The sequence below is a fragment of the Panicum virgatum genome, chromosome 8N, assembly GCF_016808335.1.
Source record: "Panicum virgatum strain AP13 chromosome 8N, P.virgatum_v5, whole genome shotgun sequence".
Taxonomy (NCBI): Eukaryota; Viridiplantae; Streptophyta; class Magnoliopsida; order Poales; family Poaceae; genus Panicum; species Panicum virgatum.
Genome location: NC_053152.1, coordinates 29,201,089 through 29,224,559, shown reverse-complemented (window position 1 = coordinate 29,224,559; position 23,471 = coordinate 29,201,089). Strand labels below are relative to the sequence as shown.

Here is a 23,471-nt window from a genome sequence, read left to right as displayed (position 1 = left end):
CCCCATGTTTTATCATTCTGCTACTATAAATTAATAATTCCATGTCCTGATGTATGCTTAACCATACCGGTCAAGGTGACATCGTGGTTGTCAGGTTCAGCTTTATGTGATGCTCCACCAAATTAAGCAACCAATTCAGATTGTTGCACTGCATCAAAATGATGGCCTGGAAATGCACTCACAAATTTAATTCAGTTAAGAGGTCAAGCCAATTCATAGCATCCAACAACAACCCTCCACCATCGACATACATAGCTAATTCTGGCTGATTCGTCGTTTATTCCAATCCCATGCTACAAGTTGGCATACAGAATATAATTCATAGCACTTTACTACTGCCACCGGCCTCGTTCATAGTGCGGCTTCCCTGTCTCCGGTGGAGGGCGTTGCAGGTCTCCGGCGAGTGACAACAGACTCCGGCGAGGGACATGAAGACAAAAGACCAAACCTTGATGATACTCGACCGGGCTGGACGTCTCTTTCAATTTTCCACCAGCGATTATATTAGAAACAATGAAGCAATGAGAAGGATACGTGCGCATTAATTGTAGCTCCATGCATCAGGCAACCTGATGTTTTACCGCTAGCACGTCGTCGGGTTGTTCGGCAACGGAATCCAGGGACGGCCTCGCGATCGCGAGGTCTCGAGCGGCCTGGCTTCGACAAGATCGTAGGCTCCAGGCAAGTTCTCGCTAGCGGCCTTGACTGGGATCAGGGATGGCCTCGCGAATCGCCGTGCGGTGCGGGAGGGTGGTGCGGCGGCAGACTCCGGCGAACAATTTCCACCAGCGATACGTGCGTGCAGACTCCAGGGACGGCCTCGCCAGCGGCCTCGACGGGGACCACCGGATTGAGGATGGCCTCGCGAGGTCTCGAGCGAATCAAAAAACGAGATCGCAGACTCCACACGAGCGGATTGCAAACACCGGCAAGGAAAACGAGATTGCATAGTCGCCGCCGGCGCAGCTCCTCAACTGCTCGCGATACGTGCGCGCTGGACGGGAGGAAACCGGCTGCAAGCTCATGTGTAAAAGAAAAAAAACAGAGGCAGGCGGCCGAGACTGAGAGGGACGCGCGGAGGGGTGCTCGGCTCACGCTCGAGTGTGGCTCGGGTATGGAATAGTTATTCCATACCCAGGGTAGAGATTAGTCATGTCCTATATATATATATATTGAAACACTTTAATTTAATATTATTTATATTACTATAGCGTATGTATTTGTGACACATTTATGTGTTCCAGATATGTATTACAACAGACTACTATTTTGTAATATTTTCACTGTAACACTAAAAATGGTGTTACTAAAACAGCTATCTGTAACACATTTTATAAAAACAAGTGCAATGTGTTACGACCTTCATTTGTAACACATAGTTTATGTTTCAATAAAACGTATTTGCAACACATTGATGGATGTGTTACAAGATTATGTTACAGAATCTATGTTTTGTAGTAGTGATTATTTAACTGTTGGGTTTTCTGAAGAAAATTTTATTATACAAGGCACATATGACAGTATATCGGTTTCCTGCTCGTTAGAAACAGTATAGAATCCCTCATATTCCTATGGATGCTACGATAATTTAAAAGGTGGCCTTTCAGATTTGCAACTAAATTTTTTTTCCTAACCATTTTCGTTATGCATGCTCTGTACATAGAGAGTACAAGTAACGATATAGAAGCAGCACACTGGAAAGAAGTTGGACGCTCTCTCAATACCCTTCGTGGTACATTCAAATTCGCTGAAGAACTAAATGAGCTACTAGGTTTTTGACAGAAAATTGAGCTACTAGTTTTTTGACAGAAAAAGCAGTAACGTAAGAAAAGCACCATTGGCAAATTGAAACAGAATTTTCTTTAAATTATGGTCACTTATACTTTTCTCATGATGTATATGTAGATATGATGACCTACTTTGGCAACCTGGTATATGGGATGCCACAACGAAAATGGAGTTTATAAGACAAATATTTTCGCTTCTTGATGAGCAACGGAAAGGTGATGAGCCTTTCGAAAACACATCTAGAGGAAAAGTGCTAATGAAAAGGAATCCTCTTGGCCTCCTTAAAAACTAATGAATTTGTTTTCTCCACTAGTGGACAGAAATGGTAAAGAACTCAGGATTAAGGAGGACCACTTGCTTGACTGTGATTTTTCTCAGAAACAAGATCGTTGCTCATTATGATGAAGAGTTCCCAAAATTTAAGGGCCCCAAGGTTAGGATTTCTATTATATTCTGGATCCTTATGTTGCTCTTAGGTTTTCTATCTGTCTGCAAACTACTCTCTGATCTAACTTTAGCAAAGTGATAAAAACACCCAGTCAAACTGCAGTAACTGTGGCCAGATGATGTAGTCCTGCATATGTAGTAATGTAATTTGAAAAAAATGAGATGACCAAGTTTGTGGCAAAACGAAATTACAGGTTTAATTTCCAACTTTTCCTGAAACTATCATAGTAACGTATGATAGATGAAATAACACATTTTTTAGGTTGAGAAATGAACATAATTCATTCAGGTATTGATTCTATCATAGATATTTCTACTCTACATATAATTGATATGTGGAAATGAGGCCAGCAATTGGTCGATGAAATGTAATTCATATATTACTACTTTTAGTATTAAAAGAAAACAACTATGTGGTCGAAATTTCATCCTTTATTACAATAGGCACCATTGTCGCTTATTTCATAAAAGGGAAATAGTTTCTTTTTTTTCAATGTTGCCTTCTTGTTTTGATTCTTCCATAACCTTTTTTCGCTTTTTTTATTGTTATAGTATATTAGGCAACTCCGGATATGGTTAATTTAGGATTGATTGTAATCTCGGAATAACCTTCCTTATCATCCGTCGCGTCGTCGTGGTCAAGAAGCAGCAGAGGGCATTACCTCTTCCCATTGCCGATTGGATCCATGGCTGCATCGCATGTCATCCTCGACGGGCACTGCATCACCATGGTTCTGTCGCCAGGACTGCCCTGCCTCCACGCCGTCGCTCCTCCGGCTCCGCATCAGGAACCCGCCGGCCCTTCCGCGTCCAAGCGCCCCCCACCCACCAGCGCTGCCGCACCGCTGCCCATGAGTGCAGAGTGCACGGCTGCAGAGGAAGTCGTGGGGCCGCCAGGCCACCACGCCGTCGGGGCCATCGGGCCACCGCACCGCTGATTGACATCGCTGCCGGGCCGCAGCGCACAGGGGCTCTGCCCCTCCCAGCTTCCATCGCCGGCTCTCTCCTCCGCATCGTCGAGCCTGCGTCCCCTTCGTCCTCAGTGCCACTTCCGCCGCCACCTTGCGCACGAGGACACAACTGCGGGGGTGGTCCGGGGGTCGGTGGCCCGCCGCGCAGCTGGAGGAGAGGCCGCTCGAGACGCTCCTCGCCAGCTGGCCCCCCCTTAACTATGCCTCTCTCTCCCTCTCTATCATTTTGACCGACAGTGGGAGATGAGGACACGGTGGGGGCATCCAACTACGTGCACCCGAGATTGTATCTGGAGGTCTTCCCTGTTGCTGCTATGTTTCTTTTTTTCTCGATCAGAGACTGGGTTTGCGTCGCCCTTCCGTTCGTCGCCGCCTCATGGTCGACACTACCGAGGATGAGGTTGTTCCTGCGCCCTTCCAGGCTGCAGCGACGATGATCATGATCAAGGCATTACCGCTGGTGTTGCCGCCTTCCAGTGGCGGCGGCTCCAGCACCAACTCACGGCCCCTTAGCGCCACTAGTCGACCACCCGACGCCCCCGGCTGACCACTCGGCGCTTCCGTTCGGCCCCCCGGCGCCACCGCTCGGTGACTTCGCACCACCTGCAGTACTCGGTGCCTCTGTTCGGCCTTTCGGCGCACTGCACACCCACCCCCCCCCCCCCGGCACTGCCGCTCGGTGACTCAGCGCCACCTGCAGCTTCCTGACGCCTCCGATTAGCCACTCTGTTCCTCCGACCACCGGTCGGTGACTCAGCGCCACTCGTGGTCACTCGGCTCTCCGGTCAACCACTCGGCATCTTCATTCGACTACTTGGCACCACCCGGGCTGCCGCACCCTCCTCCACGGCTTCGACCACGTCCACCTCGAATTCGCCTACTTCGGCACTAGGGGCTACCATTTGCTTGACAAGCCTCTTCGACTCCCGTTCCAGTCACAACATTTGCTGCGCTTCGACGGTTGCGACTGTGGGGGGTGTCATCTGTTCGACTTATTCTCCAGTCTCATCGTTTGCGCTCTCCCGTTGTGACTACGGGGGGATGTTAGAGTATATTAGACAACTCCGGATATGGTTAGTTTAGGATTGATTATAATCCCGGGATAACATTTCTTATCTCTAGGAGAGACTAATTGCCCCAAGCCATGTACTCCTATATAATCAACTCAAGGGGCTCAAGCAATACATCCAACACATTATACGCATCCTACTTTCCTACAGTTATTAAATTTGTTTCTGGATAAGAGGAAATTGGAAATAGAAAGGAGAAAGTGGAGGCCTATGTGCAGAAAAACTGTCAAAACTACATGATACAACTGGCCAAGACAATTAGGGAACTGGGGTGGATAGCCGAATCTCCTGATGTGCGAGGCACAAGTTCTAGTCCTGTACTGACACAAAAACATAAAGAATTTTTATTATTTAAAACTGCAGTGGTCTAGCATTTATTAAGAATTGCTCTGATTTCAACTTTCATGTTGATGGAAATGATTACATGACAACATTCTACACAAGAAATAGAAGAAGCATATATAGGGGACACATTACATGACAACATTCTACACGAAGAAATAGAAGAAGCATATATAGGGGACACGAGGGAAGAAAGAAAACATTGAAGATGTAGAAACCTTCAAAACTATGGTCAAAGCATACGGCTCCCCTCCGTAACCTATATATTTGTTGTATATGTTCCAGACTCTATAAGCTCGCCAAGTAGTAGCAAACTTCAGTAACGATTCTTAGGTCTTGGTGGTAACTTGGAATGCTTTAAGACTGTTAGCACTACTAGAAAAGAGACCTTTGGCACCGGTTGAAGAGGGCCTTTGGTACCGGTTTTTCCAACCGGTACCCGGAAAGTGGTACCAATGGCTAGGGCCATCAGCACCGGGTAAAAGAACCGGTGCCTAAGGCTCTCTTACCAGAATATTTTGTCAAAAAGGTCTGGCCGGGATTCGAACTCAGGATCTCTGACTTCAGAGTCACCTTTCTTACCATCTCACCTACACATCACTTCTGATGGGAAGAGAGATATTTTTCTTTTAAAGTAATCCATGGATGAGCCTAAGGTACCGGTTGGTAACACCAACCGGTACCTAAGGCTCCTAAGGTACCGGTTGGTAACACCAACCGGTACCTAAGGCTCATCCATAGGCACCGGTTGGTGGTACCACCCGGTACTAATGTAAAAATTACCACCCGGTGCCTATGGAGAGCCTTAGGTACCGGTTGGTGTTATCAACCGGTACCTAAGGCTGTCCATAGGTTCCATCTAGTATAGGTACCGGTTTATCTTCATACCGGTACTTTTGGGGTGGACCTTTGGCGTGTTTTCTAGTAGTGTAGGTAACTTTTAACTAATATAATGTTGTCCAGAGTTTGGACCGACCTCGCAAGTTGCAAACATGAGTAACGATTTGAAGGACTTAGTGATGACATGGTACATTTTAAGACTATTAGGTAACTTGTAAACTGTCTCTTTATTTTAATTTTGTTTTCATCTACCCATATGGTTAAATCACCACCATTGCACTCCATCCGCCACTCCCTATTGATGTGGTCTTGGTTTTACTTTATTTTGTCATTTGTCCCTAATCACCCAGATTTTTTTAGAATAAGGAAAATTCCGGCCTTGAACATTCACAAATGAATGTCTACATCCAACAGACAAATGCAGTACGCAAATTGCCAAGCATATAGCTTCAGAAAGAAACACTGACAGGATCCAAAACTGCAAACCAACTCAAACAGCAAACATAAGGTTTGAAAGAAATCACCTAAGTCATCCTTCACTTTTATGCCTATGCTACCTCCACTCACAATGCTTTCAATCCAACTACACCAAAGTGGTGAGAAGTCCTTTCATTCTTAAGGTTTGTTGCAAGAAGTCCCAATTAACTTTGTCATATATGCCTTCTCAAAATCTAATTTTAAGACCAACCCATTTTGTTTTTTCCCCTGATCACCAGATACCTCACCATTCTTCACCATAATTCCTACTTGCCCATATGTTTCTACCACAATTCGTACTACCTGCTCGCCACTACGGGACTGTGCCTATTTGTCGTGTGCCAATGGCACATGGCAAAGGCCGGTTTACACTCGGCAAAGTGTTTGCCGAGTGTAACACACGGCAAACAACTCACGGCAAACAACGGCCGGCAAAGAGCTAGTTTGCCGTGTGCATCTCGGGCACACAACAAACACTTTGCCGTGTGCATTATTGGGCCCACGGCAAAATAAAGTGCACTGGTGTAACCCCGTTGAACAGTCTGTTTGCCGTGTGCCGTAACGGCTTGGCACACGGCAAACACAGCCCCTTTGCCGTGTGCCCTGTCCTAGGCACACGGCAAACACAGCCCCTTTGTCGTGTGCCCTGTCCTAGGCACACGGCAAACACAGCCACCTTTGCCATGTGCCACGCGGAAGAAAAAGCTCAACTCTACCAGCACTTGCCAGATTTGATCAGGGAGGTAGCCTCTAACCATAACTGGAAGTAGCCGCTCGATCCATATATGGTAGTCATGACTCTTGAGCCCGTTGATTCGCATAGTGGTCAAGGTCACTCCCCTGCTCAGATTCGCCGCATACCCATCAGGGAACATCAAGGTTTGGAACCATTCTAGGACTTGACTCCTCTGGGGCCTCGTCAGAATGAAATCGGCCTTAGGCTTTCTCCATGCCTTGCCTGATCCGGGAGGCCTCATTTCTAGCTTTGGTCTATCGCATAACGTTGCCTGATCCACTCTGGCCTTAACATTATCCTTTGTCTTATCTAAAATGTCCATGATTGTTCCGAACAATGCCTCGCCGATATTCTTTTCGGAGTGCATCATATCAATGTTATGTGGAAGAAGAAGGCCATATAGGGGAGCCTCCAGTCCCTCCACAAGCCCGACTTCTGCGCCCAAGCATGTTGCTCACCATATCCCACAAAACCCCCATCTTCAGCATTGATCACGAGACCATCTAATTGAGCACGAATGTCGGCACCCGTCATCATCTGCGATGGATGGTCTTTAACTTCAACACCTTTTGTAAAGTTCTTCTTATCTCGTCTAAATGGATGGTCAAGAGGTAGGAATTGTCGATGTTTGTCGAACGAAGAATACATGCCACCCTTCCGCAACCAAATGAACATCAATGCTGCCTTGCATACTGGACAACGGAACTTCCCGTGGACACACCAGCCACAGAATATCCCATACGCCGGCAGATCATGCAGGGAATAGTGGTACCAAACATACATTCTGAAGTTTGTCTTTGTAGCTCGATCGTATGTCCAAACCCCATCGTCCCAAGCACGGAGCAAATAGTCAATCAGGGGCTCCATGTACACACTCATATTATTTCCAGGGTGTCCAGGAATTATCAACGACAAGAATATGTTCTGTCATTAAAAAATAACGCCAGGTGGGAGATTCAGTGGGATAACGAACACGGGCCAACAAGTGTAAGGGGCAGCCGACATTCCATAGGGATTGAAGCCATCTGTCACCAGCGCAACACGTACATTACGAGCCTCCAAAGCATTGTGATGATGAATCCCGTCGAAATGGGTCCATGATTGAGCATCGGATGGATGCACAAGCTTATCAGGATTGTAATGAGTTCCCATTTTGTGCCATGTCATCTGCTTCACGGATTCCTCGGTCATGAACAGACGTTGGATTCTTGGTACGGGCGGCAAGTACCGTAGGACTTTCACGGGTACCGCGAGCTACCTCTTCTGACCATCACCAGAGTCTACCTCCATGAACCGAGAGGATTCACACTTTGGACAGTACTTTGCTTCAGCATGTTCTTTCCTAAATAGTATGCATCTCTTGGGACAAGCATGTATCTATTCATATGGCATCTTCAGTGCACGAAGGAGTTTCTGTGCCTCATACATGCTCTTTGGAAGAATGTGCCCTTCTGGAAGCATGCTGCCAATAACTTGTAACATAACATCAAAGGCGTCTCGACTCAAGGTAAATTGGGACTTCACGGCCATTAGGCGGCCAATGGCATCCAATTGTGAAACCTTGGTATGACCGTGAAGGGGTTGCTGGGCTGCAGCTAACATGTCATAGTACACCTTCGCGGTTGCCTCTGGCTCCTCCTCCTCCTCCCTACGTCCTTCATCAAAATGTGCTTCATGAAAGTCATCTAACATGTCTGCAACCCCGGCATCAGCGCCATGTTCTTCGATGCGTTGCCTAACAACTTCGTCTCTCATATGATTGGCTTCGCCATGGTAGGTCCACCGGGTATAATTTCTCATAAATCTATAACTGCAAAGATGATTCGTCATGATTTTGCGTGTTTGTCGACGCTTGTTTGCACATTTGTTGCACGGACACCAGGTGGTATTGCCTCCTTTGAGCTTTGCAAATGCTCTGTCCAAGAAAGCCTCGGTCTTGTCAATCCACTCCCCGGACAACTGACCCCCACATTTCCATCCAGTATACATCCACGCACGGTCATCCATCCTCTATCATATCAATGAGTAATATAATATAAAAGATCATCCTTGCATCTACACGATGTCTACCAATTCTAATAGGTTAAGTTAGGTCCTAATCCCACCTGAGAGGATGCGTAGCTGGGGTTGGTTCTCATGCTCTACACCGATCCGAGGCAGAATTTCGGCAGCACCTCCCCGCTGTTCTCCAAATACACGTCCCGAAAAAGGAGATTGTGTATCCGGAGAACAATGAGGAGATGATGGCGAGACTCTGTCTCGAATCGGCGTAGACCATGAGAACTAACCCCATCTACGCACCCTATCAGGCTGTCCAAAAACGTGGACAATTCGAAATAGATACGGTCATACATATGCAAAGATCTTCATATATCCAACCATATCTCCTTCGAACGGGTGACGCCTAACTCGGTTACTCCTATACGAATATGAAACAGAATGAAGTGTTGTTTGCATCGTCCTCACCTAGGGCTCGACGGTGGCCTAGGCGATGTCGCGCGTGTCGGTGCGGACGGCTCGAGGACGGTGTGCACAATAGCCTCTCCTGCCAAAACAGATACAGAATGGTGTCAATTGAAAATTTTAGTACCACCTCTCCCTCGAAATTGAAGTTTTCTAACCCTGCAAAAAAAATCATCAATGCACTGGCTCACCTATGGGATGTTGAGCCACAGCGGGGCGGCAAAGCGTCGGTGGAGCGGTGGAGCGCCGCGGCGGGGCACCAGTGCATGGCCGGCGTGGCGCCGGGGCGGGGCAGGGCGCCGGAACTCAGGCCGGCTTGGCGCCGGGGTGGGGCAGGGCACCGGGCCGAGGCAGCCGGCCGGCGTGGTGTCGGGGCGAGGCGTCGGGGCGCGGCGTGGCCTCGAGGCGTGGCGGCCGGCGTGGCGACGGGGCACGGCGAGACGGCAGCTCGGCGAGGCCGGCGGAGGGCACGCGCAGCGGCACGGCGGGGTGGCGACTCGGGGAGGTGGCGGAGGCCCCGCGCCGCGGCACGGCGTGCTTGCGGCTCGGTTCGGCGAGGTGGCGGAGGCCCGCGCGGCGGCGCTGGCGGGGCGGCGGCTCGGCGAGGTGGCGGAGCCCCACGCGGCGGCACGGCGGGGCACCGCCTCGGCGTGGTCGCGGAGGCCCCACGCGGCGGCACGGCAGGGCGGCGGCTCGGCGAGGTGGGTGGGGGGAGAGGGCGTTGGCACGACAGGTCCCCGCGCGGCGGCTCGGCGAGGTGGGCGAGGTGGCGGAGCGGCGGCACGGCGGGGTGGGTGGGGCGTGTGCGGCGGCTCTGCTTGTGCGTGTGTGTGTGTGTGGTGTGGGGGGCGACAAAGTAAACGGCTAAGTGTTGGGCGAGCGTGTTTGCCGTGCGCCAAGATCCAGGGCCCACGGCAAATAGGTACTTTGCCGTGTGCCACAATCCATGGCACAAGGCAAATAACCTATTTGCCATGTGTCCCAAGCACGGCACACGGCAAAATAGGTTTTTTAAAATCTCTCCAAATTCAAATTCAAAATTGGTTATACAAAATTTTATCTAATGAACATTGAAAATACATTGCCAAAGACACTAAATAATTCAAGTTTTATGGTTTTATGAAAAAAATTCTATTATTTCATGTGTTTCTATGTTATATCACATGATTCTATTTAACTGAAAAAATAAAATAAAAATACAAAACAGAAGCGAAAAATTACCAAATTTTGGAATCAAGGAATCTAAGTTGGGTATTGCATATACAAAAAGTTTAGAAGTCAAAATCAAATTCAACCGTAAGTTTCATTCGAAATCTGAACTGTTACTTCTCAACTCTATAGCTCTTCTACGCATATTCTCGGATTTTTAACAAGCATACGACGAAACTTCAACGGATCCTTCTTAAAAATCTTTCATGGCTTCCACACATGAAATTATGATTTCATGCCAAATTTTATGATTTTTTGACTTCATATGTAATTTATATAATTTTAATACGATTTGGCCAAAAGATCCTAGTCATGGTTCGTGAACAAGATTTTCAAAATTTACTTTGGTTTTCAGGCATATGTCCTCACATTGACCTCCTGAACTTGAATATCATTTTTGGGTTCATTATATTCCACCACTCAAAACACTTCCAGCTTAATCGCAAGAAATTTGATTAAACAAATTAAATCATTAAATATAGTAAAACTATAAATACAAATACCAAAGTTTACTTGGGAGCAACATGTATTGTATGCACATAAAAGAAAAAGTTGGGACGCCAGAATCAAAAAAAATTTGAAAACTTTGCCGTGTGCCTAATAATATGCACTCGGCAAACAAATAAAACACACGGTAAATCAGTACATTTGCCGTGCATTTTCTTCAGCACACGGAAGAGAAAAATGAACGGTGGACGGGCCTCCTTTGCCATGTGCCAAACGGCCGGCACACGGCAAACAAAACAGCCCCAGCCATTCCAAACGGCAGAATGTTTGCCGTGTGCCTAACATCTGGCACACGGCAAAGAAGAAAGCTTTGCCGTGTTTTTTTCACAAGTCCACGGTCAATGAAAGATTTTTACCGGGCGTCGAATCTTTACCATGTGTCTTTTTACGGGGCACACGGCAAAGGCCCTCTTTGCCGTGTGCTATATCTTTTCCGTGTGCTGCAGTTCGGGCACACGGCAAATGCCCTCTTTACCGTGTGCCCGAGATACAGCACACGGCAAAGCCTAAGGCACATGGCAAATACGCACAGTCCCGTGGTGCGCCCATGTTCTCAGAAAAAATAAAAGAAAGAAACCCTACTTGCCCATGTAGTTATCTCCAGTCGGCCAGTTCACACACATTGCCGCCTTGGCACTCCATTGGCATTGCTGTTCAACAATCAAGATCACAAGAAGATGCTCGAGCCAAGTCATATAGTGGATGCAGAAGAGGTACCAAGGCAATAACAACGATGATCCTCCTGAACAAGGCGCCTTTTATTCAGCTTCATATTACGTAAAAACAGGATCCATAGGTTTGGCTGCCACAATTATAACAGCTTCTCAACACAACTGATTTATTTACAGATGAATACTATAATGCCAGTTTTTAAGGGCACCACTTCAATTGCCTCCAACCGTTAGACCACAGAAGTAGAAATTGTCCAAATTCCGTGGAACCTGATTAACTCCACACATCAGCGTCTTGGCACTCCATCACCACTGCCTCCAACCATTAGGTCATACTAATAAATTACCTAAGCTCGATCGATAGATGAAGAAGATACTCACAAACAAAGGCAATTTGCTTCTTCAGTATCAATCCCACAACCTGATCCATTCTGCATGCGCTTAGTCGATCTGTGCAATATAAAGGCACTTCCAATCTTGGTGGGCAAAGTGCAAATAGCATCTACTCCGTATGAAATAATTGACAAAGCAAACTACTAGTGTTATGAGAACACAAGGCCAGAAATTTTCCACGTTCTCTGCGTGTAGGCACACAAATTCAATCAGTTAAAATATATTGCTATGAATCAGCTCATAGAAGCCAGTTATGCCGGTCCCAGGACTTCAAGCAAGTGAAGTCAGAGCGGCATGGTGGCAGACATGTACCACAAGTCTACGGCACCTACACGCACCTTCGCAGCTGCACCTCAACAGTGCAAAAGGTGGCCGACGGCATCAGACCATGAGCTTGTATCCAAATCCAGATACAAACTCAAGTGAAAATTCCGTGTATGCCATTAAAATTTATAAACTAGCTATCCCCTTAATGCCATTCAAAATTAGAGCATCGCCTTCATTTCCACTAGTTCAGTTTTAATATCTCTTATATGCCATCACCGTAACATACTCGTTACTTTGTTGTTAATAAGTGGTGGTGCAAAACGCAATTTTACCCTTTTAAAGCAGTTTTCATAAATGAAGTGGCATAGATGGCCACGCTACCATGGGCGTCAAGAATCCACACTGACGAGGACATCAGTTCTTTGGATACAAACAACAATCCTCACATGAATATGCAAGGACCGATCACTAGAGCTTGTGCACGTCGCCTAAATCAACAAGTGAGCTCGCTCCTATGAACATATGGTAACTATGAGAATAATATGCTACCTAATGTTGTTATTATACTTAGTAATAATGGAGAGGACTAAGAAGTATTCAGAGAAAGACTTGGAGGAGGAAAAGGTCGGATGGGGTGTCCAAGTCAAGCCGAAGGCCCACAACATCCGGAGTTCGAGTCTGCCTCGGATTCCAGGAGCAACATGCACCAGAATCGACAACCAGATTACATACGGAGTCCAAAATTTGATGTTCTAGATGTCTACGGAAAGTTAAGAAGATAAGCTTTCAAAGGTCACTGGTTCCACATCATTATTAGGTCATGGTTAACAGTAATCGTCGAAACAGTGGACGTCCAAAATCTGTCAGCGTGTTGCGCCACTGTCTTCTGGGCCGTTGGGCCATGTATCATATTGGAGTCCAATAAGGTCTAGGTTTTCTTGGACGGCTCAAGAACCTTTATATTCCGTAGCCACTACCCAAGAACAATTGGGTTTTGCTTAGATTAATCTATCAAGAACAGTTTTGTCGTCGTCGTTTCGTAAGGCACCAATTCATGAGCTTAATCATTGACTTGCAATCTTTGTTGCGTTCTTGATCTTGTGTTCTTCATTTTGTTGACAAGGACAAGCCTTCCTGGTTAGGTCAACCAGGCAGTGCACAGTTGATAACCAAGAGATAACGTAGTGCTTCAATTTCCGGCTCGGATCTCGTTGATCAGAAACCGGATCGCCTGTGTTGTGTAGTCCACCAATCTATAGTTATCCTTCTAACGAAAGATCGAGCACCCTTGCATTCCCATCACCCACACCCCATTCCCAAGCAGCTTGCCAAACAAGACCCGGTGTACTCTCTACATCAATGTAAGGCCTGGCCATCCCCCGTAGGCGCCGTCGTGGAGGCCTAGGTGGTGTCCACCGATGCTGAGCTCGAACAAGGTGTTGTGGTGTGGCGGACAGTGTAACATCCCACATTTTTATGGACTGTTATATATCAATTTTAGTGAATTTTAAATTTTTGTTGTGCTCGCTGTTAGTTTTAAACATAAGATTGTCTTCTTCGCTTCTCCAAAATTCCTAGTAAGTAAAGTCTATTTCAAATTAAGGGTATATTTATTAGTGTAAAATTTAGGATTTGTTTGAGTTTATCTGAATTTATACTGTTTGGATTAGATTTGGTTGATTTAAATTGGGTGGAGTTTAAATTTAATATGTTCCCATCAAATTTAAATTCAAAAGCTAACTAACGCCAACTAACTTAGCCCAGACCTGACCAGTTGACTAACCTACCTGCTACCCAGCCCGAACCCTAAGCATGTGTTTGGTTTGGAGATGGGTTGGGTCCATCCCTATCTTTCTGGGTTGGGTTCAACCTACCTAGTGTTTGATTAAAGGGTTGGGTTGGTTCCAGTTTTCTGTTTGGTTTGAAGTCTAGATTTGTGGGTTGAGATAACAATTTGCAACACCATTAGTCATCTTTTTGCGGGACCCACATGTCGGTCCCTCCGCTCACCTTCTTCCTCTTCCTTCCCCTTCTTCCACTAGAGCCCTATCGTGCCGTCCCCACGGCCACCCCGTGCGCCGCGCCGCCGGCCCTCCCTTGTCTTTGCCGCGGGCTCCGCTCCTATGCCTCGCTCAGCTGCCGCAAGCTCCCACGTGCTCCTGTGCCGACGTGCTGCTCCGCCCGAACCAACCGCCGCAGGACGAGCACGCCCGCCGCGCCGCTCCTCCACCCTTGCTGGCCGCCGCGGGCCACGCTGCCCCCACCGCACCTTGCTCCTCCACCGAAGCTGGCCGCCGCAACCCGAGCTCCCCGCTGCGCCTCGCTCTGCCATAGCTGGCCCCGCCGCGAGCCGCTGCTCCACTTGATCGAGCCGCCGCGGACCTCGCTCCTCCGCCTCTCCTCGTCTCGCCTCGCCCTGCTCCCGCTCCGGCCCCTGCCCCGCTCCTCCCGCGCCTCCACCCGCCGCTGGCCGCTGCTCCGCCCAGGCAGGCCACGCCGGCCCATGCTTGCCCCGCCACGCTGCTCCCAGCGGCCCCCAGCTCGTGCCCGAGAGACGGAGCGGGACGGCGTCCAAGTGGGTCGAAGTGGTCCGCTCGATTTGGACGGACCACTCCGACCCGGATCTATAGCGAATATACCCCTTTGGGTTCAACCCAACCCATCTCAAATCCCCAACCAAATGCGGGTCTAACTGGGTTGGACCCATCCCAACCCACTCCAACCCAGCAACCAAACACACCCTAACATAATCATAAACCCGGCCCAACACCCGCATGTACCAGCCCAGGTCGGCATGCTAACCCACGGCCCAGATATTTTAGGTACCTTTCCTATTTTAGTATGAGTTCTACCTATTTTAGTACCTATTGGTACCTTTTTCTAGGTACCTATTACAAGACATTTATTTCAACCATATTAAAAATTCTCTTTGTCAATACTCCAGTTAGTTTTTTTAAAAAAATAGATGATACATGTCTTGCAAGAATTTGATGTGACTCTTAATTTCAAAGTGCGATGATAATTACTTCTCTGATAATCCTTTTTTTCAAAAGACCAAAAAGGACATACGATTAGTTAATACTAAAGTTTTCTTGTAATCTCAATTCAATTATTCCATTGATCTGCCCTTCTACACAAAATTTGCCACTTTTTTAAGTTCACCAAGCAACTCAGTGGCCGTCGGCTGCTCTTCGGCGCAATCTTCCTTGGCGTCGTCCTCCTTGCCAGAGTTCGGCCGCCTCCTCGAGCTCTCTTCATGGCCCGTTAAACTGCTCGGGGTCGGGGAATCGACTCTTCATATATTTTAGAACTTCATTTTGCAACTCATCATGAAGTAGTACATAGCACTATTTAAAAGGATCCAAAACTTTTCATATAAAATCTACATTATTTTTTCTTTACTGTAAGAATGACCATGTGAAACCGTTCTTTTAGTATTTGAAGAGTTTTCTTCATTTGGACACGTTCAAGTACGAATGAATTTGACTTTTTGGTAGACAACAATGAATGACCCTGGAAGATCTCCCTTTGGTGATATAACAAACACTTCTACCACCTTTGTTTGCATATTTTGTTGAACTTGTATATGATGATGTATCCTACGGGTTCAATGAATCTCAATATATTTGGGGTGGCAATGTTATACTCAATGGTTATTATTATTGTTTGACATATTTGTATTTTATGCTTGATTTTTTAACTCTCGTAGCAATACACGGGCACTTACCTAGTCCACTAACAAATAGGTCCCACCCTTAGATTAAAAGAAGAGGGGGAGATTTAGAGGCCACGGCTAGAGTTTAGGTTAAAAAACTAACCCTAAAATAATAGAGGGAACTCTTAAAATGTAGAGGGTCTGCCATTGTTGGAGATGCTCTAAAGCTTGCTGCCCAAAATTGCATTTGGATTGAGAGACACGATGTGATTCTCTTCAAGTTTTCTGCAGCACGAGTGACGTAACGGCTGTGAGAGCTGCTGGCTGATCCTTGCCAAGGGGACGGAGGGTACTTGAAGGTCAACAACGCTGATGGTGCTTTCCGTGAGAATTTGATGTCTTGGATGTTGAGGCTTGGTCATCCGGGATCATCTTGGGGGATGCTCTGGATTTTGCATCAACAGCGGGGATGCCACTGATTGTATTAGACCCTGATACAAGTGAACAGCGTTACTGAGCTCCCAGTTTGACGAGGCCCTCATAGGTCTTCTTTTCCATGAATTTAAGTTCTTAATGTATGTCAATGGTTTTGTACACCCCTCGTGCATTGATGCAAGTAATACTGCTAAGTAATACTGCTGCCCATCTGATGCAAACGATTTGGTGGCTGCCGATTTAAGGTCAGCCTAAGTTAACTTAAGCTTTTCCATCTGATCTGGAAAAAAAAAGTAGGATCGACCTGGAGCGGGACTCCAATCCTCTGCTTCCAAGGAAACATTGGAACAGAAAGGCAACAAAAATGATAAACAACCTGCAGATGCCAAGCACAAAAATATAGTTCTCTGGTTGCAGCGGAGCTACAAAAACATAACGGACCAGCATGTACAATTTTATTTTGCCATTACAGTTTATTGTTGCGTCACCTCATTCTGCCATGCTGAGGCGCTATACTGCTGCTATTGCATGGACTGATCGGCGGGCTAATATTAGCCCAGAAAGCACTTGTGAATTACACACAAATCCTATGCCATTACACATCCACAAGTCTGCATTCGTCAGATCTCGCTGAATGACTTGATAGTGCGGAAACCATGGTTCTCCGGAAGTGGAGCATTTCCCGGGCGAATGGAGATTATCACATCAAAACCTGAAAGGCATTGTTAGACGATGATACTGAATCGAGTGAGATAATAAGACCAAGAGTACAAGCACATATAAACGTATGCAAATAATTAGCAAAACAGATAATAGACAGCCTCATCCCTGTGCTTATCATCTTACAATTGAAGACATTAAAACTAGAACGATACCATGCAATGCTCATATGATTACAAATTTACAATGTTACCAAAGTAGATGGGAAGTAGATTTAAGGGATTTGCTACAAAGTTTATTGGCTTGAATTGGTCATTACCTGCATTTTTGGCAGCAATGGCTTCTTGGTAGACGTCAGTGACGAATAAGATTTGAGATGGACTGTCAACACCAAGTGACTGAGAGATCTCAAAATAACTCTTGGTTTCTCTTTTGTTACTGCATAAATAGGATTACGTCAATTTTTAAATATATTTATAGACAAATGGAACAAGAAATAGAAATCTATAACAAAATAAATCATACTTTCTTTTTGCTTCTGTGTATGAGAACAAAACAATATTTGTCGAGCTTAACTTTTTGATAAAATTATATACGGCAGGAACTTCTGTGTATGAGAACAAAACAATATTTGTCAGAGCTTACCCAGTTGTTGTATCAAAATACCCACACAGGAACTTTCGCAGGTCACCATATGTTGTATTGCCAAATAGAAGCCTTTGTGCCTCTCGACTTCCACTCGAGTATATGTAGACCTAATGACAAGTATTCATATTTTTGCAACATGAGAAAATGCAATTGCAATCTCTTTACAAACAAGGGAATGGATATTGTGCTAACATAACTAGAAATTTGTAATTCACAATTGTGACACATGACTGTACATCTTAACAAATTGTTTTCTATCAGAAACAGTTTCTCAGTGTTCCTCTCATGTTTCACTAAATTTTATAGGGGCTTATAACCTACTAACAGGAAAATTAAGTTTCATTTTTGGCTGAATTTTGAAGCATTGAGCATTTTGTAGTATTGATTTGCTTTAATTTAAATCATATTGCCCAAAAGCAGCATTCCTTCCAAATACTGAATCAGCACAATGAAGCAAGCGAATGGTTGATGAAGTTGCAACAGCTGATTATGCTGCAGAAGTGCACAAATATTTTTCATCAGCCTACAAATAAGTTACACATTTTGGCAACAGACATTGTTTCCCATCTCAAAAGTTTCTTGACAGAAGTTTGTATGTAAAAAAAAAGTTTTCTAGTGCCTGAATAGTCTGCACTTCGCAATTCACATGAATTAGACCAAACAGATACCTTTATGCCACTAGCATGCCAGTTCTTTAGTGCCACTGGAACATCCTCAAAGACAACTCCATATAGTTCTTTCTTATCAAATCCAGTCCTCCATATATGACCCTGAATTTAGCCAATTAGAACAACTGAACATACCGAAGAAAAAATAATATGACTAAAAAAGTGATACTACCTGCTGTCAAAACTAGATGAAGTTTCAGACCAACAAAACATGCTAATTTAGATTGTTTTCTTGGTCTAAAACGTCATCTATTCTTACTGGAGGCGGTAGATACGAATTTTAAACTAAGCTACCTGAAGTTGTTTCAGTGACGTAATCTTCCGGTCTGCTTTAATCATTGATTCAACATTGGCCACCAATGAATTGATGACCTCTTCTTTGCCAGCCTTATCGGGTGGAACTGGAACAGCCCCAGCAATTCCATTTCTTAAATCATCTTCAATCTGAATAGTTTGTCGCTAGTTTGTTAGAACATTAATAGAACAAAATAATATGTGCATACTATCAATATCACTTAAAAATTTTCATTATTGTTTTCTACACGCTACAGATCTATATTTTAACAGGAACACTTCATTGCTTACTTGGATGCGCAGTAAATTGATGTCTTCTTTGGTTTCTTCAGAATCAAACGTAGAAATTAGATGCTTTCGCACATTGTTACAGGCATAAGGAAACATAACATCAGTCACAAATGATATTGGAGTCGTCGTGCCCTCAATGTCAAGTACAACACACTGCCACAATTAAAAAAAATGTCGAGTTCAGTTGACCATAAAACACATAGCAATCAAAGAAGAGATAAGGAAAACAACAGAACTATCAAAAGCTACATGAACAACAAAGTAAAAATCTACAGGTATGATACATGGCATTCATAGGATATTAGGAGCAATAAATTAACCTTTGATGCTTCAGCAGCATGACGTCCATTAGGAATTTCAGGGCTCAAAATGCTGCGCAGTCTCTTTGCACTGTTTAACGGACCATGTTCAGGAGTTGTCCAATCAATTCCTAGTTGATAGAGCTTGATGCAAGCATCTAAAAGATAATGGTAGCATTCAGCCTGCAAAGCAAGGCCACAAAAGTAAAGTAAACATCAGCACTCGCATAAATAACTGTCCCAAAACATAACAGGCATAACGGCAATATTCACATCAGGCTATAAATCACAAAACTCTCATTAATTAGAATGTTTGACATGAATATTAAGGTACAAACAAATTGTTTGCTTTTTCTCCTGATTGTGTCTACATCTAAGGTATCTTGGGTGTAATCTAAATGCAGTCCTTAATTTGGTAATTGCTCAAAGGCAAAGAGGGTTGAGTATCGTGCGGCAATAAAATGGATTAGGTTAATCATTAAAAATAAGTTCAGGGTAACAGGATCCTGCTTCAATTATATACAATACAAATAGTGCCAACTAGATTCAAAATTGCTACCAAGTCAAAAGTGAAAAGTTGCACGGCAAGATTCACCTTATCAGCTTATTTATGATCATGTATAAGGTTGTTTTTTTTTTGATAAATCATGTATAAGGTTTTAGATACATGACAAATTAATTCCAGGGAAATAATACGAAAATAAGGTAACAGGGAAGAGTAACATACATGTACCAGAATGTTTATATTGTACCTAATCATATAAGTATATGCTATAATATTAAGCATCTCAAGAATACCAGTCTAAGAGTTGAAGGAACCAGAAACATAAAAAGAAATAAGCAAAGTAACTGTCTAAGAATGTTTGTCAGCAGTCAGTGCCCACTCATTTTAAAATTAAAAATAAATTCACAGATAGAAAACACACCTGTGTCTTGGCATTGATCCAAGAGTCACCCCACACATATATTCCATGGTTCCGTACAAGGACAGCAGTTGCCTTTGGGTATGCTGCAATCTGTTAAATAATTTTGTATCAATTACCTATGTACATCTAAAATATTTATATTAACTTCATTACTATCAATAATATTTGGTATCGGCTCAAACACTTGATACAATGAAGTGCTGTAGAAACAGCTAATTAGGTGGATAAGTTGATGATGATGGCTAAACCATTACAGTTAAAGTAATCAGAGCCATAACAGCATAACAACAACAAACAATTCTTCAGCAAGCTTTCCATTTATCATTAAAATACAAATATATTATCTTTATTAATACTATTAATACTGTGCTTCATATGCTCTCTTTTGTTCTCAATCATGCAGGACAGCTGCATGTCATTTCATTAAGATGGAGAGAAACAAACGTGCAAGAGAAAAAGGGAAAAAAAAACTAAACACACAGCACGCACGCATAACACTATCAAAAAAACACCTGCTAACACACCAACAGATTTGGATCAGCTTGATTATAGGAGCACGTTTGAGTAGGTGATTTGGATTCAAATCCTTATGCCCAATCCTATTGCTGGAATGATATCTATTTATAAGTATCATAAGAACAAAGAACTCCGAAATGACAAACATTGCATTTGTACATATATATTGGATCTCTAGGATTGAGATTGATTCAAAGATTGATACTGATAGCATACCGCCTCACTTAGGGAGTCAGTGAGCTCATACTCATAAGGAGTATTCTCAATAATAGGAATAACCAATTCATCACGGTAGCCATGGCCTTTGATTCCTTTAATCATTTCCATATGAGTCATCTGCAATAAGGCCAGCAACAGTATCTAGTCAAATAAAAATTATTTTACACTAATTACATTAGCACTGATAGAAATTGAAATAATTAAAATTGAAAAGCATATACTATGGATTCTAATATCTAAATCCTGGACACACATAACCATGATTCCAATTAGGTGTGATATTACCGATAAATAAACCATCATGTCAGTGGCTTCTAAAAAATCCCTGCTATTTCAGTTCTTTCCGGTACATTTCCTTAACGCGGCTGCACTGTATGGACATTTTACGGAATTTGTATAAGCCACTGTCCACATCACTAGTTCAACCCACCTAGCTCATGCATATATGCATTTAATCACTGTTGAACTGATGTTGAACAAAAGAGCTGTTATTATTTGTTTTCTGTGTTTACAGCTTCACACTTTCTTGCTGTAATGTCTTCTATAGAATGAAAAAGACACCATCTAAAAGATAAGAATGTAAATATTAATACCCCTTGAAGGCTTTTCCATGGCAATGAAGTTTCGCAAATATTTAGTTTCACATATTTGATCAGATAGAAAAGGACACTAGTACAAGAGGATTTACCCTGAACTCCTTTGCACCAGGGTTAAGCATTGTTGCTATGCAAGTCTCCATTCCATGGCTGTGAATGACAGCCCCAGCCCCTCTCATCAAATAGGCCTTCAAAACACAAAAGGGAACTAGAGTGATTAGAACAAAACAAGGAGAATCAACAGAAACAATTAAGAAGAAGAGAGAATTCACGAACCTTCATGAACAGAGGAGCACAGTCCGTACACTTTGGAGGTTTGTTTGGCCATGGCTTTGCTGCTGGTGCAGAGAGCACTTTCCCATCTGCAGCCATCACATACATGTCCTCTGCCACCATCCTCTCCTTCTGCACACCTAAAAGAGGTAGATAACAGATATTGTAATTGGAACGAACTACAAACAACTCCGTATTCTCAAATTTGAAGCTCAGTGCTGGAAGAATATAAGGTATAAACTCATGCTTTCTTTAAGGCACTGCATTTCGACCCGCTCATCAGCAGTTCACTAAAGGCATTAGATGACAACATCATCGATACAAGGATGTCACTTGATATCATTGTACATGCCTGAAAGCCTGAACAGCTTGAGATAATCCATAACAGGACACCCAAAAGGATATTGCTTCAGTGGCACAACCCAATGCAGCAGTATATCATGAACTCTGACTTATCACAAACACAGGCCTTTAGGTTTAGGCAAAAACAACCTATTCCAGTAGGCAGTAGTTTCTAAATATTAACGCGAACGTCATCACAACCCCTAGCTTTCAGTTGACATCACTTTGGCCAGATGGCCTGAAACACTAATCCTATTCCTCCTTGCTGGTCCATTTCATAGCACTCATATGGAACAGCAAAAGGAGTTGATCCGACACTTTGTATGCAAAGCATGGAGACACATGACACGAGCCCAACAAGTGCTCATTTTCAGGTGGAGACTGGCAGCAGCGTCTGCCTCCAGTCCGCACGTTCACTCAGCGGCAATCCATCGAGCAGGTGGTAGTGTGGTACGCGGGAGCAAGGCAAGGAAGGGGACACACCAAAGACCTAAGGTTGGGGGGAGGCGGGTCAGTTACCGGAGGGCGACATGACGATGAGGCGGTCGGCGAGCGGCACGGCGGGGTCGTTGACCTTGACGGTGATGCTGCCGCCGGTGCCGGTGACCCACCCCTGCGCATAGAAGTGGCGGCAGAGCTCCGCCACCAGCTCCCGCGCCTCCCGCACCGGCTCGCCGCTCAGGTACGCCTCCGACGCCGTCGCCCCCGTCCCCGCCGGCGCCTCGCAGCCGCACCCGCCGCACGACATGGCTGGTGGCTGCCTGCTTCCTCGGCCGCTCCCGGTGGGGTGTGGTGGGGGGATTCGGGCTGCTCCGCCTCGTCTTATTCTCCGCGTGCCGCCGGGGCGGCTCGATTAGTGCGTGACTGCGTGCGGGGGTTCACTTGCGCGGGCCCCACACGTCAGCGGGTCGTCAGCGGGGAATCTCAGCGCGCGGGGCGTGGGGGAAACGGGACGGGGAATAACTGGCGCCGGAGAGGGGTCGTTACTTTCTTTACGCGAATTCGGTGGACCCGCTCTCCGGTGTGGGGATGGGAAGGTGGGTGGCCCCAGTGTCAGTGGAGAGTAGTGGTGGAAGAGTTGGAGGGGGTGGTGTAAGTTGTGTAAGAAGTGTGAGGGAGGCGGCGTGCCATGTAGAGTTCGAGTTCGAACACAGGACTGGGCGGCGTAATTCGTGATGGCTGCGGGCATATTTAGTTCTCGAAATAAAATTTTTTATCCATCACATTAAAGAGAATTTTACATGGATAAAATATTAAATATAAATGAGAAAAAATAACTTGTTACACGGATGGACTATAAATTTCGAGAAGAATTTAATAAGTCTATTTAATTCATGATTTATAATAGTGATGTTATAGTAATCATCTTCTAATCATAAATTAATTACCCTATAACTACCCTCATTAAATTTGTATCGCGATTTACTATCAATCCGTGTAATTAGTTTTATAATTAGTCTATGTTTAA

General features: G+C 44.9%; 1 protein-coding gene across 1 annotated transcript; it reads right to left on the bottom strand.

Annotated features, from left to right (window-relative positions):
- Nucleotides 1-16,636: 16,636 nt before the first annotated feature.
- LOC120685478 (probable bifunctional methylthioribulose-1-phosphate dehydratase/enolase-phosphatase E1) lies at nt 16,637-22,910 on the bottom strand. The gene is made up of 12 exons (XM_039967427.1): nt 22,523-22,910; nt 21,665-21,801; nt 21,481-21,576; nt 20,790-20,909; nt 20,058-20,147; nt 19,153-19,314; nt 18,833-18,985; nt 18,542-18,691; nt 18,248-18,349; nt 17,577-17,686; nt 17,251-17,369; nt 16,637-16,983 (listed from the first exon to the last, which is right to left on the bottom strand). The coding sequence occupies exons 1-12, from the start codon at nt 22,749-22,751 to the stop codon at nt 16,892-16,894; spliced, it is 1,560 nt and encodes a 519-aa protein (XP_039823361.1). The 5' UTR covers nt 22,752-22,910; the 3' UTR covers nt 16,637-16,891.
- Nucleotides 22,911-23,471: the final 561 nt, after the last annotated feature.